Source organism: Bos grunniens, chromosome 10, assembly GCF_055505025.1.
Source record: "Bos grunniens cultivar Pamir isolate PY7600 chromosome 10, Bosgru_T2T1.0, whole genome shotgun sequence".
In the NCBI taxonomy this organism is placed as follows: Eukaryota; Metazoa; Chordata; class Mammalia; order Artiodactyla; family Bovidae; genus Bos; species Bos grunniens.
This window is the reverse complement of record NC_141174.1, coordinates 17,938,901-17,951,388: the sequence shown is the minus strand read 5'-3', so window position 1 is coordinate 17,951,388 and position 12,488 is coordinate 17,938,901. Positions and strand designations below refer to the sequence as shown.

The 12,488-nt window shown below is 37.7% G+C and overlaps 1 protein-coding gene across 8 annotated transcripts in view; it reads left to right on the top strand.

Moving 5' to 3' along the window:
• Nucleotides 1–136: 136 nt before the first annotated feature.
• Nucleotides 137–12,488, top strand: part of LIN52 (lin-52 DREAM MuvB core complex component) — a 112,715-nt gene continuing 100,363 nt past the window's right edge. For 4 of the 8 annotated variants that reach the window (XR_015134014.1, XR_015134012.1, XM_086319777.1 and 1 more), the window contains exons 1-5: nucleotides 137–170; nucleotides 5,189–5,263; nucleotides 5,976–6,013; nucleotides 9,350–9,416; nucleotides 11,922–12,005. Coding sequence is in view for 5 of the 8 variants with exons in the window: in XM_086319777.1 (XP_086175903.1) it covers nucleotides 140–170; nucleotides 5,189–5,263; nucleotides 5,976–6,013; nucleotides 9,350–9,416; nucleotides 11,922–12,005 (295 nt within the window). In the remaining 3 variants the exon portion in view is untranslated. The remainder of the gene's footprint in view (nucleotides 171–5,188; nucleotides 5,264–5,975; nucleotides 6,014–9,349; nucleotides 9,417–11,921; nucleotides 12,006–12,488) is intronic. The other 4 variants (XR_015134013.1, XM_086319779.1, XM_086319780.1 and 1 more) reach the window with 2 other exon arrangements.

Sequence of the window (12,488 nt, the reverse complement as noted above, 5' to 3'; positions counted from 1 at the left end):
GGGGCGGGTCTATGTAAAGATTGTCTCTATAGGGGCGGGGAGACGAACCCGGCTCCTGGGTTTGAGGGTAGGGTTTCTCTTTGGGGGCGTGGCTTACGGATCCAAGCTTTCCCGCCGACGGTTGGCCACGTCACGTGACATGGGTTGGAAGATGGCGTCTCCCACGGACGGTAAGAACCGGCTAGAGACCTTTTGCCTGCCACATCCTTCTGCCCTCTGCTGGGAACTTCCGTTTCCATCTGCCACTCGAATTTACATTTCTTTCGTGGGATCTTCTCCTTTCCCTTCCACTTCTTTTCTAAGCGATGTGGCTGCTTCTTAAGCTCTCCGGTTCTTCACAGCGGCTCCAGAGGTTCCTGGTTTCTTCTCAGTGTACCAGGCAGATGGAGGAGGGCGCCCGCTTGGGACCTTTTCTGGGCAAAAGGACGAGGGTCGCCCTGGTCCTCCTTTAGCCTCATTTGGGTGAGGCTGATGGCCGAGGAAGAGATACTGATGAGGAAAAGAGGCGCCTTAGTGTAGCTTTCCCCTCCGGGCGCCTCACTGAAAAAGGTCAGTTCTTTTCTCTTTGAGCATCTGGAACGATTTTTTGATTCTCTTAAGCGCTAGCTAGGGTTAGTGGCTGACCTCATCCCGGGATTGAACCACAAGAGAAAAATAATTCTCTCCTGTCTCCTTAGATTGGGACCGTTGCCCTGGCAGCTAGGGAAGCAGGAGACCCTCTCGGTCCCTAGCTGTGAGTCCCGAGGAAAATAGAACTGAGCTTTTTAGCGTAGTCATGTACACGTCTCTACCTCTCTTGTTTCTGGTTTATGAATTGTTTCTTAAGGCTGAGTGACTGAACGATTTCTGTTTATATGTTGTCTAAGATGCAACTCATCTCAGATAGCAATTGATTGGTTTTGTTGTACCCTCAGGCTTTTGCTCTCCGTTCTGTTTTAGGATTAAGGTTTTGCAGTCATTTCTGAACTGTTTTTGCTTCGACTATTCCATCCCCACGTCCATTTCACTGATATGTAGTTTTCTCTCATTTTGTGTTTGGAAGGAATCTTGAGAGTTCATTTCAGGAATGAGGAACTTGTGGCCAGAAAAGCTATACTGAGATCCTACTTTATGAAAGGCGTTTTACTAGGTGCGTTGTGAGAGAAGATTAATCAAACATGTAAACACTTTGGCAGTTTCAGGTCTCATTTAAATGTCACCTCCCAGAGAGGCTTTCACAGAACACAGTATCTGGACTTGCCCCTCTTCACCATTATTCACTCTCAGTACCTTCATCGACAGAATAGTTTATTTGTTAAGTTTGCCCCTTTCAGTCCAGATTGAAAATTCCAAGTCTGTTTCGTTGGTAGTTGGATCTCAGGGCTTACCACAGTGCCTCACCTACTGGCAAGCAGTAAGTCTTCAATTCATGTTTATTGAAAGAATGATTAGATATATGCTTAAATAATATTTTAAGGTTTTTGAGCATGGGTTCATACTGTATGGGGCTTCCCTGGTGGCTCAGCAGTAAAGAATCCGCCTGCCAATGCAGGAGACACGGGTCCCTGGGTCAGGAAGATCCCCTGGAGAAGGAGATGGCAACACACTCCAGTATTCTTGCCTGGGAAATCCCATGGACAGAGGAGCCTGGCAGGCTACCGTCCATGGGGTCGCAAAGAGCTGGACATGATTTAGCTACTAAACTACTGTGACAAGCAACCACATACTGTATAAGAAATTATGGATATTGAAAGTCAAAAGAGATTCTTGATCCTGCCTGAGTGCTCTCTTGTTAAAAATGAAATGTCTTTTTTTTTTTTTTTTTGCCAGGAAAAAAATAAAGAGCATTTAAAAAGTTAGCCAAGGGAATATGGAGTTGTTTGGGTGTAGACTTTCAGATTGGGAACATAAAAAAGTTGTAGCAATGGATGGTGACGACGGTTGCAAAGCAGTCTAAATGTACTTAATGCCACTGAACTGTACACTTAATACTGGCTAAAATGGTATGTTTTATGTATATTTTACCACAGTTGAAAAAAAGTCAGCCAAGTGATAGAAGTAATGGCTATGAAAATTTTTAGCTTATAACTAAGTTGTCTTTATATTTTTGTTCCTTATGTTTGATTTTCCCTTCTCTCAATTTCTTTTCCTTCCTTTGGCCAGGAAGAATATTGGAAATGTATTTTTTTTCCTTTTGCCTTTTAACCATATCCACTCTCTCTATTGGCACGCTTGACTTTAAAAGTTTTCATGCTCATCTTTTGCATAGCTTTATCCTTTTCCCTCTAATCTTTTTAATCTGACAAAAACAGGTTAAGCACTGTGAACTTAAATTTTGCATCTAAATAAGTGTCTTATCCTAAAATATACTACTGCCTAGCTCTCTTACTTCTATTTTTAGAGTTCCACCTGTTTCTGTCTATAAGATTTAATTAAAATTATCTTGCTATGAAAAAAAGTTTAGATCTTTTACTGTTTCTCTTTTTAATGCTTAATTTGCTGGGACCTCCTTGAAAAGGAGAAAATTGAAGTCTAAGTCATTTATTACTTAATGTATGAGAATAACACAGTGAGTCAAGTTATGCCCCAGACTGTGGTCATGTATCATAAGGTCATGCTTATTGGTTATTTAATCCTACCCTCAATAAGTTTATTTTTGTTAAGCTTGAACTTTCCATAAGTAGCATTCCTTGGAAGTTTGAAAATTGAAATTTTGTGTTTCACATATCTAGTTAAGGCAGTTTTTTAGAGTTGAGTTCTTTACCAATTAGAATGCCAATGGAAATTTCCTTAGAGTAAATAATTGGTTCAGCTAACATCCATCTTCTCACAGCGGTACAATAAAAAGGAAGGAAGAATAAAGGCAAAATTTTTTCTCCTTTTGATGAAAACACTTAGGATTTACTCTTTTAACTTTCGTGTCTGTCATACAGCAGTGTTAGCTATAGTCATCATTACACCCCTAATACTTATTTACCTTGTAACCTAAAGTTTGTACCTTTTGACCACTTTCCTCTAATTACCCCTCTTCTTACCCCCCACTTCTGATAACCATGAATATGATCTCTTTTTCTGTGAGTTTGTCTGTTTGCTTGTTTTAGATTGCACTCATAAGTGAGGTCATACTATATTTGTTTTATTTCATTTATCATAATGCCTTCAGGGTCCATATAGGTTGTCACAAGTGACAGGATTTCCTCATTTATATATGGCTGAATAATATTCCATTTGTGTGTGTGTGTGTGTATTTTCAAACTTCCTTTATCCATCAGTGAACATTTAGGTTGTTCCCATATCTTGGCTATTGTAGATAATCCTGCTGTGAACTTGGGAGTTCCTTAGACTATTGGGAGGAAATTTTGTTTAGAGAAAAGGACATGTTGAAAGGTTTTATAAATATGTACATTTTCTGGGGGGTGAGTTCATAGCTTTTTTTTTCAGATTTTCAAAAATTTGGCTTACCCAGAACATGTTAAGAACCACTGTTTGTATCATTAAATTAGCTGATTTATGCAGCTAATTAGTATACTGAGCATAAAGTATGTACTCAACAAATGTTAACTGTTGTTGTTAATATTAAAACACTTTCTGTGTTCTAGGGCAAGAGTGGAGAAGAAATGGTGTCAAAAAATTAGGCAGGGGCTGGGTCATATAGGATTTTATAGGTCACAGTAGGTATGCATTCATGAATTTAGCTGGAAAGAAGTCTTTTAAGCTGGAGAGTGGCTTGAACTGATTGACATTTAACTTTTTGGAGAGTAGTAAGAATGGGAGCAGGGAGACTGGTAAGAGCCTATTGAAGTGGTCCAGGAGAGAAGCTATAGTTCCTTGGTTAATTAATGAAATTTCAGAGTGTGTTTTAGGTAGAAACTACTGGATTTACAAATAGATTGGTAATGGAAGCATGAAAGAAAGGGAGGCATGAAGGATGACCCCTGGGTTTTTGGATTGAGAACTGGAGTTGATGGTGGTGCTGTTTACTGAGATGGAGAAGATAGGAATTATGGTTTTTCACATATGTTAATAGAGATGTCACATAGCCACTTAGATATATAACTCTGAAGTTCGGGAAAATATTGGGGCTGGAAATAGAAATATGGAGTCCTTGGCATATAAATGGTGGTAAAGGGTATGGGACTAGATGAGATTTCCTTGGGAGACTTTCAGTCGAGAGTGAAGCCAGCCTGGGGTGGGCCCTGAGTGGAAGGGGAGACTGAAGGAATCAGTGAGGAAGGAGAAGAACCAGCATAGTGGTTTTGTAGAAGCTGGAGTGTTTGAAGGAGAGTGGTTAGTGAGTGGATGCTGCAAAGGGGTCACATAAGAGAGAACAGAGAAGTGACCACTGGATTTAGCAACACAGGTCATCAGTGACCTCCGTGACAGCTGTTTCCATGCATGTAGTTTGTGGTAGGCTAAAGAATGTGAGGTAAGGAAGAGGAGACAACAGGATGGACAGCTGAAAAACTTTTGCCTTGAAGTAGTGAGGAAGTCGTGGGGTCAAGAGTTTCTTCAAAGAAGGTAAATTCCAGAGCAGACTTACTTGTTGAGTATGAGCCAATAGAGAGGGTAGAAACTGGTTGTGCAATAGATTATTCAGGATGTCTTTGACAAAGCAAGAGAAGGTGGAATCCAGAGCCTGAGCAGAGGAGTTTGTCTTTTCTGATAGCAGGGACTTCAGTGACTGGAAGGAGAGTCTGAGTATGAGTAAAGATGGGCTTCCCTGGTGGTTCATGTGGTAAAAAATCCTCCTGAAATGTAGGAGACCCGGGTTTGAGCCCTGGCTCTGGAAGATTCCCTGGAGAAGGGAATGGCAACCCACTCTAGTATTCTTGCCTGGAGAGTTACTCGGACAGAGGAGCCTGCGGGGGCTACAGTCCATAGTGTCACAAAGAGTCGGACACAACTGAACAACTTAATATACACACAGACACTTACACATACACACGAGTAAAGATACAGGTGGTTTTGAACATTCATTTTTCCCAACACCCTACTAAAATATTGTTTCCCTTTTTAAAGATGGGGAGAGTAAGGAAATCGTTTATTTGTGTAACATCATGGCTCAGTAGCATCAGTAATCATAGAACTCAAATCTCTAGACTTCCAGGTGAGTGAGTGTTTCAGTTTATGTTCTGTGAGATTGATATGTCATAACATGTAAAATAATGTGTTTTGTTCCTTCTTGGCTTATCTGGGTGTTTTGTTCTAGGGACAGATCTAGAAGCATCTTTGCTAAGTTTTGAAAAACTTGACCGGGCTTCACCAGACCTTTGGCCAGAACAATGTAAGTTTTTGGTTTCTTTATATCAAAATAGATGGGAAAACCAGTGCTACTTTGAGGAACATTTTTGAAGAGTTATCATTTAACTGTAATGATTATAATTTTATTTCAGAGGAAGGGACTGAATTCTGTGGTCTGGTAGTAAGAATAGCTGTTTAGTAGTTCAGTTCTTTCAGAGCGTAGTGTGACTCAGGAAATGATAGAGAACTTTTAAAAAATTATTTTTAAAAGCTATATCTGTAATAACTCAGACAATATGAAATGTATCAAGTAATTCCTTGCCTCCTTAAGTGCTGATAAAGTTAACTGCTGTTGTAGTTCAGTACAGAACTTTTGTATTTTTTGTAACGCTTACACAAGTAAGCGAATAAATATTTTAAAGTATATAGAGTTTTTTTGCTTTGTTTTATTATGGGGTTATATGATTAGTGATCTACAGCTTAACTTAATTTAATGCCTAGTAATTTATCAATGGATCTTTCCATGTTGATAGGTATAGATTTATTTCATTTTTTAATTTTATTGTCTAGATTTACTATAGCTTATGAACTCATACCCTATTTGGAAACCTAATAATATCCAAGTTTTGATATTACAAACAATTTCACAATGTCTATCTTTGTGCACATGAAAGAGGGTGACTGCGTATGGGAGTGCCCATTTCCTTACATACTAGCCAATACTGAATGATTAATGTTCTGTTTTTTCTTTTTAGTACCAGGTGTTGCTGAATTTGCAGCTTCCTTCAAAAGTGTAAGTAATACCTCACATAATGAAGTTTTTCCAACTTTTTGCTTCTGGGTAAAATCTTAAGTATTTTTTAATTTCTTTATTTTCAAGAATAATGTTTTTGCCTTCATAGTGTTTTGTAACTACAACCCTGGAAGTCTGTTTATATCATCGTCATGTTAATGATGCTAATGCTGTATTTTGATATTTTGACCTTTGGCTATTAGCCTCTTCTCTCAGCTTAAACGATGTTAAGGTAAAGCAATTGAAATATCTAATGTAATGCCAATATTCTTTTGGCCCAAACCATGATTTTGAAGTGTTTCTCTTTTGTTTATGTGATGCATTATGACTTTAACTTATACCTCCCTGGAGGAGTTTCTCAGTGGCTCATCAGAAACTGAAGAAAGACATTGAGTAGAGCCACAACTTTTCCATTTCCTGGGGCAGCAGGCATTGCACTGGATGCCCTAGATATGTTCTCTTATATATTCCCACAACCAGGAAGATAGGATGATTATGATGTTAGCTAGCATGTACACGATGTGTACCATATGCCAGGCACTGTTCTAAGCACTTTACATACATTATTTAGTCTTTACCAAACCATATGAGGGGGATTTCCCTGGCAGTCCAGTCGTTAGGTCTCAGTGCTTTCACGGTCCTGGCCCTAAGTTCAGTCCCTGGTTGGGAAACTAAGATCCTGCAAGCTGTGTGATGTGGCCAGGAAACAAACGAAAACCCATATGACGTATAGGTACTATTATTATCCATATTTTACAGACAGATAAGCACAGAGATGTTAAGTAGTTTACCCAAGATTATAGGCTATATATGGCAAAACCAGGCTTTGAACCTATAAGTCTACTTATTAGCATCCATGCTTATTATACATACTTAGAAGCGTTTGTGCCCAAAGTTAGAAGCACTGACTAGCAGAGAAGCTTAGATGTTAAGTTACTTGCCCAAGTCCTAGTGAGTGACAGGCTAGGATTTGAGCAGAGATCTGTCTGATTCCAAAGCTCATGCTGTTCCTATTAATAGATTAGGGATTTGTAATTAACTCTCTTAGTACCTTACCATATGCTTAACATTCTCTACTCATTAGGTTAAAGGTTAACTTAGTTAGGGTTAAAGATACTGAGTTAAATATTAAGGCCTGTGGCTTTCAGGGTCCATGAACATATTTGTTCAAAGGGACCTTGTTGTAGCTTCTTTTATTTTTCCAGAAGGTAGGGTTGTATGAAAGCTGGAGTGTGTGACTTTAACATATAGGAAGCCCTGAGCATGAGTGAAGGGTAGCATAGGGTTTTGAAGGCAGATACACTTGGATTTGAATCCTGAATCTGTTATTTCACTATCTGTGACCTGAGCAAGTTTCCTAACATTTTTGAGCCTTAGTTTTCTCATCTAATACTGTCTCATAGGCTTCTTAGTATAAAATGGCATAATGCGTATAAAATGCTTTGCATAGTACCAAGAACTAATAAGCAATACACAGTAGCTAGTATTATTAGATCAACTTTTGTCTAGTAGGTTAAATAGAAAGATTTGATTTAGTTTTCATAAATTCTCATTCATACTGAATTTTTAGTTAATTATATTTGTTACAACTAACTACTTTGAGTTGTAAACATAAATAAGTGGTTTTTAAAACTTTTATTAGAGCATGGTGTATTTTGAAAATCTGATGAAATATCTATACCTTTTCCCTAGAAGTATGTACATACGTATTGAGTTTTGTTTCTAGGGGTTCAGGGCCATCCCAGGGCCTCAGGTTAATATCTCCTGGAATATTCTGATTCCCTACTAGGGGTAAAAGTGGTGAATTTGACCTAAAACCTTCAAGGAAGGTAGAGTGGTGGTTTTGGAACTCAGACTTCATGGGTTTTGAATCATGGTTCCAGTAGCTCTATGACTTGAGGGAAGTGATTTATAATCTTCCTAAACATCTGTTGTTTTTTTAATTTGTAAAATGAGGAGGATAATAATACCTTTTTCATAGGGTTGATTTGGAAAATAAATGACATGATGCATGTAAAGTGTTTTACTTATCACACAGTACCAAGTAAAAGTGAATTTTTTGAAAAGGAAAAGCATAAATGAGTCCTGGAGATATAATATACAGCATGGTAACTACAGTTAATAATATAACTGTAGTTAATAATACTGTATTGCCTGTTTGAAAGTTGCTAAGAGATCTTAGGGCTTCCCTGGTGGCTCACTCATTATAAGAAAAAAACTTTTGTAGCCATATATGGTGATGAATGTCAACTCAACTTCTTGTGGCAGTCATTTCCCGATATTCACAAATACTGAATTTTTATGCTGTGCACCCAAAACTAATATAATGGTATGTGTCAATTATACTTCAGTTTAAGAAAAGGAAAAGGGCTCAAAGTTGAAGGGAAATCTCATCAGAATTGTTCATATACCAGCTGTGGAGCTTTTAAAAAATAGATATGTAATGCCCTTGCTCAGTTCTTCCCACTGGACCCTCTCCCACACTCTGATATTCTGAATCAGTGCATCTGGGTTATGGCCTAGTTATTTGTATATTTTTAAAGTTATGCAGCTGGTTCTCATGTGTAGCCTGAATTGAAGGCTGTTATGCCAAAGCTGTTCTAAGAATGAGCTCTCTTTGATATTTTGTAAGTTCACTATCAGGAATGAGAAGAAACTTAAAATTCTAAAGTTTTCTATAACATTTACAATAAAATGAAATTTTAAGTGATGAGCATTCCAGTATTCTCTTTTTCAGATTGAAGATTTTCTTATTCTTGGTTCTTCTTTGAAAATCTTCTCCGTCAGCAAATGTTACTTCCTGATTATTGTTTCAAACAGTTCAGTTGGAGGTTTTCAGTAATTGTGAATTTCCAGTAGTTTCTTTCCAATAAGTTATACCAATAACTATACCAATCTGTTATACATATAGCAGTAACAGTAGTCAGACCTAATTTTCTAAGATTATTTCTTTAAAACCAGCTTTTAAAGATGAAGAGTATTGTTTTGTAAGGGTTCTCTGTGTAGGCCATATCTGAACCTGGAGAAGTCTGGGTATTTGAAATGACAATTTGCCAGTGTTTTCAAGGGTTTCCCTGGTGGCTCAGGTGGTAAAGAATCTGCCTGCAATGTGGAACACCCAGGTTTGATCCCTGGGTTGAGAAGCTCCCTTGGAGAAGGGACCTACTCCAGTATTCTTGCCTGGATAATTCCATGGACAGAGGAGCCTGGTGGGCTATAGGCCATGGAGTTTCAGAGTTAGACAGCTGTGTGAAAAGCTCTTTTTCTTATAAGAAAGAAGAGTAGGGTCTCTTCATACTTTGCATTTGTCTGAATGGATATATTATTTTCTGACAGCCTATTACTAGCTCTCCACCCAAATGGATGGCTGAAATAGAACGTGATGACATCGACATGTTGAAAGGTAAGCAGTGCTGGTGACCTTTAACTTTTGACCTGACATTTGTTCCTCCACATACCACCTTAACAGTTTTTCTCTCACTATTCCCTTACAAGTATTCTTGGCTTCAAATTGCCTGTTTAGCCATCATACTCATGTTTTTCATATATAAATGCCCTTCTCTACTTTTTCATGTGTAGAAATCTTACCAATTCAAGACTCAATCAAAATGATTGCTGCTGCTGCTAAATGCCCTTCTCTACTTTTTCATGTGTAGAAATCTTACCAATTCAAGACTCAATCATAATGATTGCTGCTGCTGCTAAGTTCCTGTAATATTAACTTTATTTTGTATGATGCTCAGAGTTAATCAAAAGCTCTCATGTAAAGTTTCTCATTCTAATTCTCATAAAGGTTCTTTGAGTTAAGTATGATATCTAAGTTTCAGAGGTTAACTTAAACCAAGGTTTATTAGAAAGAGTTAAAATTTAAACTCTGATCTTTTTAAGACTAGTCTGTTATTGCTATAACACAAGAGGCTTATTTAGGATTTACTGCCATCTATTGTTGGCAGTACTATTAATTGACAACCCTGGAGTGGGTTAAGACCTGTCTTTTAGTTCTTTCTGTCTCATCAATTTCTCCAACAAAGAATACTGTAAGTAGTGAATATTTGATAAATGACTTGGAACTCAACCACAAAGTAGAAATTTAAATTAAAAAACATTAATTTTCCTTGATTTTGCTCTACTTTATTTAATTTTTTATTATCCTTCTAGTGGTAAGATTCATGATGGTAGTGAAGTAATAGACTGAAGTTAAGGTAGAAAATCCGGGATTCTTAAGCTATTTAAGCAGCTGAACAGATCGAGAAAGTCTACTTATGCCAGATATAGATAATAATTGTGGCATGATAAGTTGCAGAAAATAACACCTCTATTTGATCTCAGAAGTAATTTATTGTTCTGCGTGAAATACTTAAAAGCAGATCCCCTCCTCCAGCCAGGGGAAAATTAAGTCTCAAGGGCATCTCAGGTTCATTGCTTTAATGTTCCAAACAGACATTTATATAATATTCCATCAGCATGTATTTTCTAAGGAAACTTCAAAGTTTTAGTAAAGGATCAGAGCATTATATTTTATGCAGATTGACTTATGTTTTAAACCTAAAAGTAATTTGGTGCTATTTAAATGCAAATCTCGGAAAGTAAGTTTTTACTTTAAGTCTACTGTCTTCTTTTCTGATAAACTTTAACAATTTTTATAGGCATTTGATTTGACGGAAAAGTTTGGATTAATATTTAGTCTTTTTTTCCTAAACAAAGTATGCCTTTTATGATAGAGTGTGCTGGAATAACGACTGAGTTTACTAGGTTATATATATTTTTCTCTGTACAGTGCAAGTATATTGGAAACTGTTAGAGTTTTAAGTGATGGAAAGTCAAATCAAACTAGCTTAAGCAAAAGGATTTTATTCACATAAGTAAAAATTCTAGGAGTAGAAATAGCTTTGAGCATATCTTGATCCTTGACTCTTATTTACTTTTTATCGCTATTTTATTTAGTGTATCATTGCTATTTTATTGTTAATTGAAATATTGTGTATGTATGCTCAGTCATATATAACTCTTTGAGACCCCATGAACTGTAGCCTGCCAGGCTCCTCTGTCGATGGAATTTTCCAGTCAAGAATATTGGAGCAGGTTACCATTTCCTACTCCAGAAGATCTTCCTGACCTAGGGATTGCACCTGGGAAGGGCTTCCCTGGTAGCTCAGCTGGTGAAGAATCCGCCTGCAATGTAGGAGATCCTGGTTCTATTCCTGGGTAGGTCAGGAATATCCCCTAAAGAAGGGATAGGCTACCCACTCCAATATTCTTGGGCTTCCATAGTGGTTAGCAAGTAAAGAATCCGCCTGTAATGTGGGAAACCTGAGTTCAATCCCTGTGTTGGGAAGATCTACCTGGGTTGGAAACAGCTACCCACTCCAGTATTCTGGCTTGGCGAATTCCATGAACTGTATAGTCCATGGGGTTGCAAAGAGTTGGACATGACTGAGTGACTTTCACACGCACTTTCTTTTCACTTGGGAAGTATCAGCTGGACCAGTGAGAACTTGTGAATGACGGTGGAGATGGTGTCCATACTGCAAGTCAAAGATCTGTCTGTAGGCTTTCTCAGTGCTGTGTCCGATCACGAGGTTCCATATTAGTGTATTCATCTTGTATGATAGGCAAAGTGAATGATATAAAAGGATCCTCAGGATAAAACACATAATTGCTATTGTATTTATGCTAACTCTCTTCTCATTAAGTGGGTAAGTTCATATGAGGCATTTGCAGTGGTGGAAAAATTCATTGATTTGTATGTCTGTGTGTTTAGGGTGAGTGAGTGGATAGGAAGAGATATGGATCCATTTTCTATTTACTCAGTAGTAATTAAGTTTGAAAACTTTTATAGCAAGGGTTTGCAACCCATGTGAGTTGTTACAAGAAAGAAATGGTATTGAAGTGAATGATTCTGTTTCAGAACTGGGGAGCCTCACCACAGCTAACTTGATGGAGAAGGTACGAGGCCTTCAGAACCTGGCCTATCAGTTGGGGCTGGATGAGTGTGAGTACCCAGATCACATTTATTTAGGGGCCATCCTGTGTGTTTCATGATGCGTTCGGGCATAATTCAAGAAGTATCTTTATTAGGTGTTCTAAAGGTAAGAAGCCACTGTAATCTATGAAGTAAGCCTTTTACGATAGAGTGAGCTGGAATAATTACCGAGTTTACTAGGTTGCAAGTTATTTTTCTCTGTACAGTGAAAGTATATTGGAAACTCTTTGAGTGTTAAGTGATAGAATGTCCAATCAAACTAGCTTAAGCAAAAGGATTTTATTCACATAAATCAAAATTCTAGGAGTAGAAATAGTTTTGAGCATATCTTGATCCTTGACTCTTACTGACTTACTTTTTATTGATGTAGAGTTGATTTACAATGTTGTGTTAATTTCTGCTGTACAGCAAAGTGACGCAGTTATACTCATATATACATTCTCTTTTATATTTTTTCATTATGGTTTATCACAGGATATTCAATATAGTCCC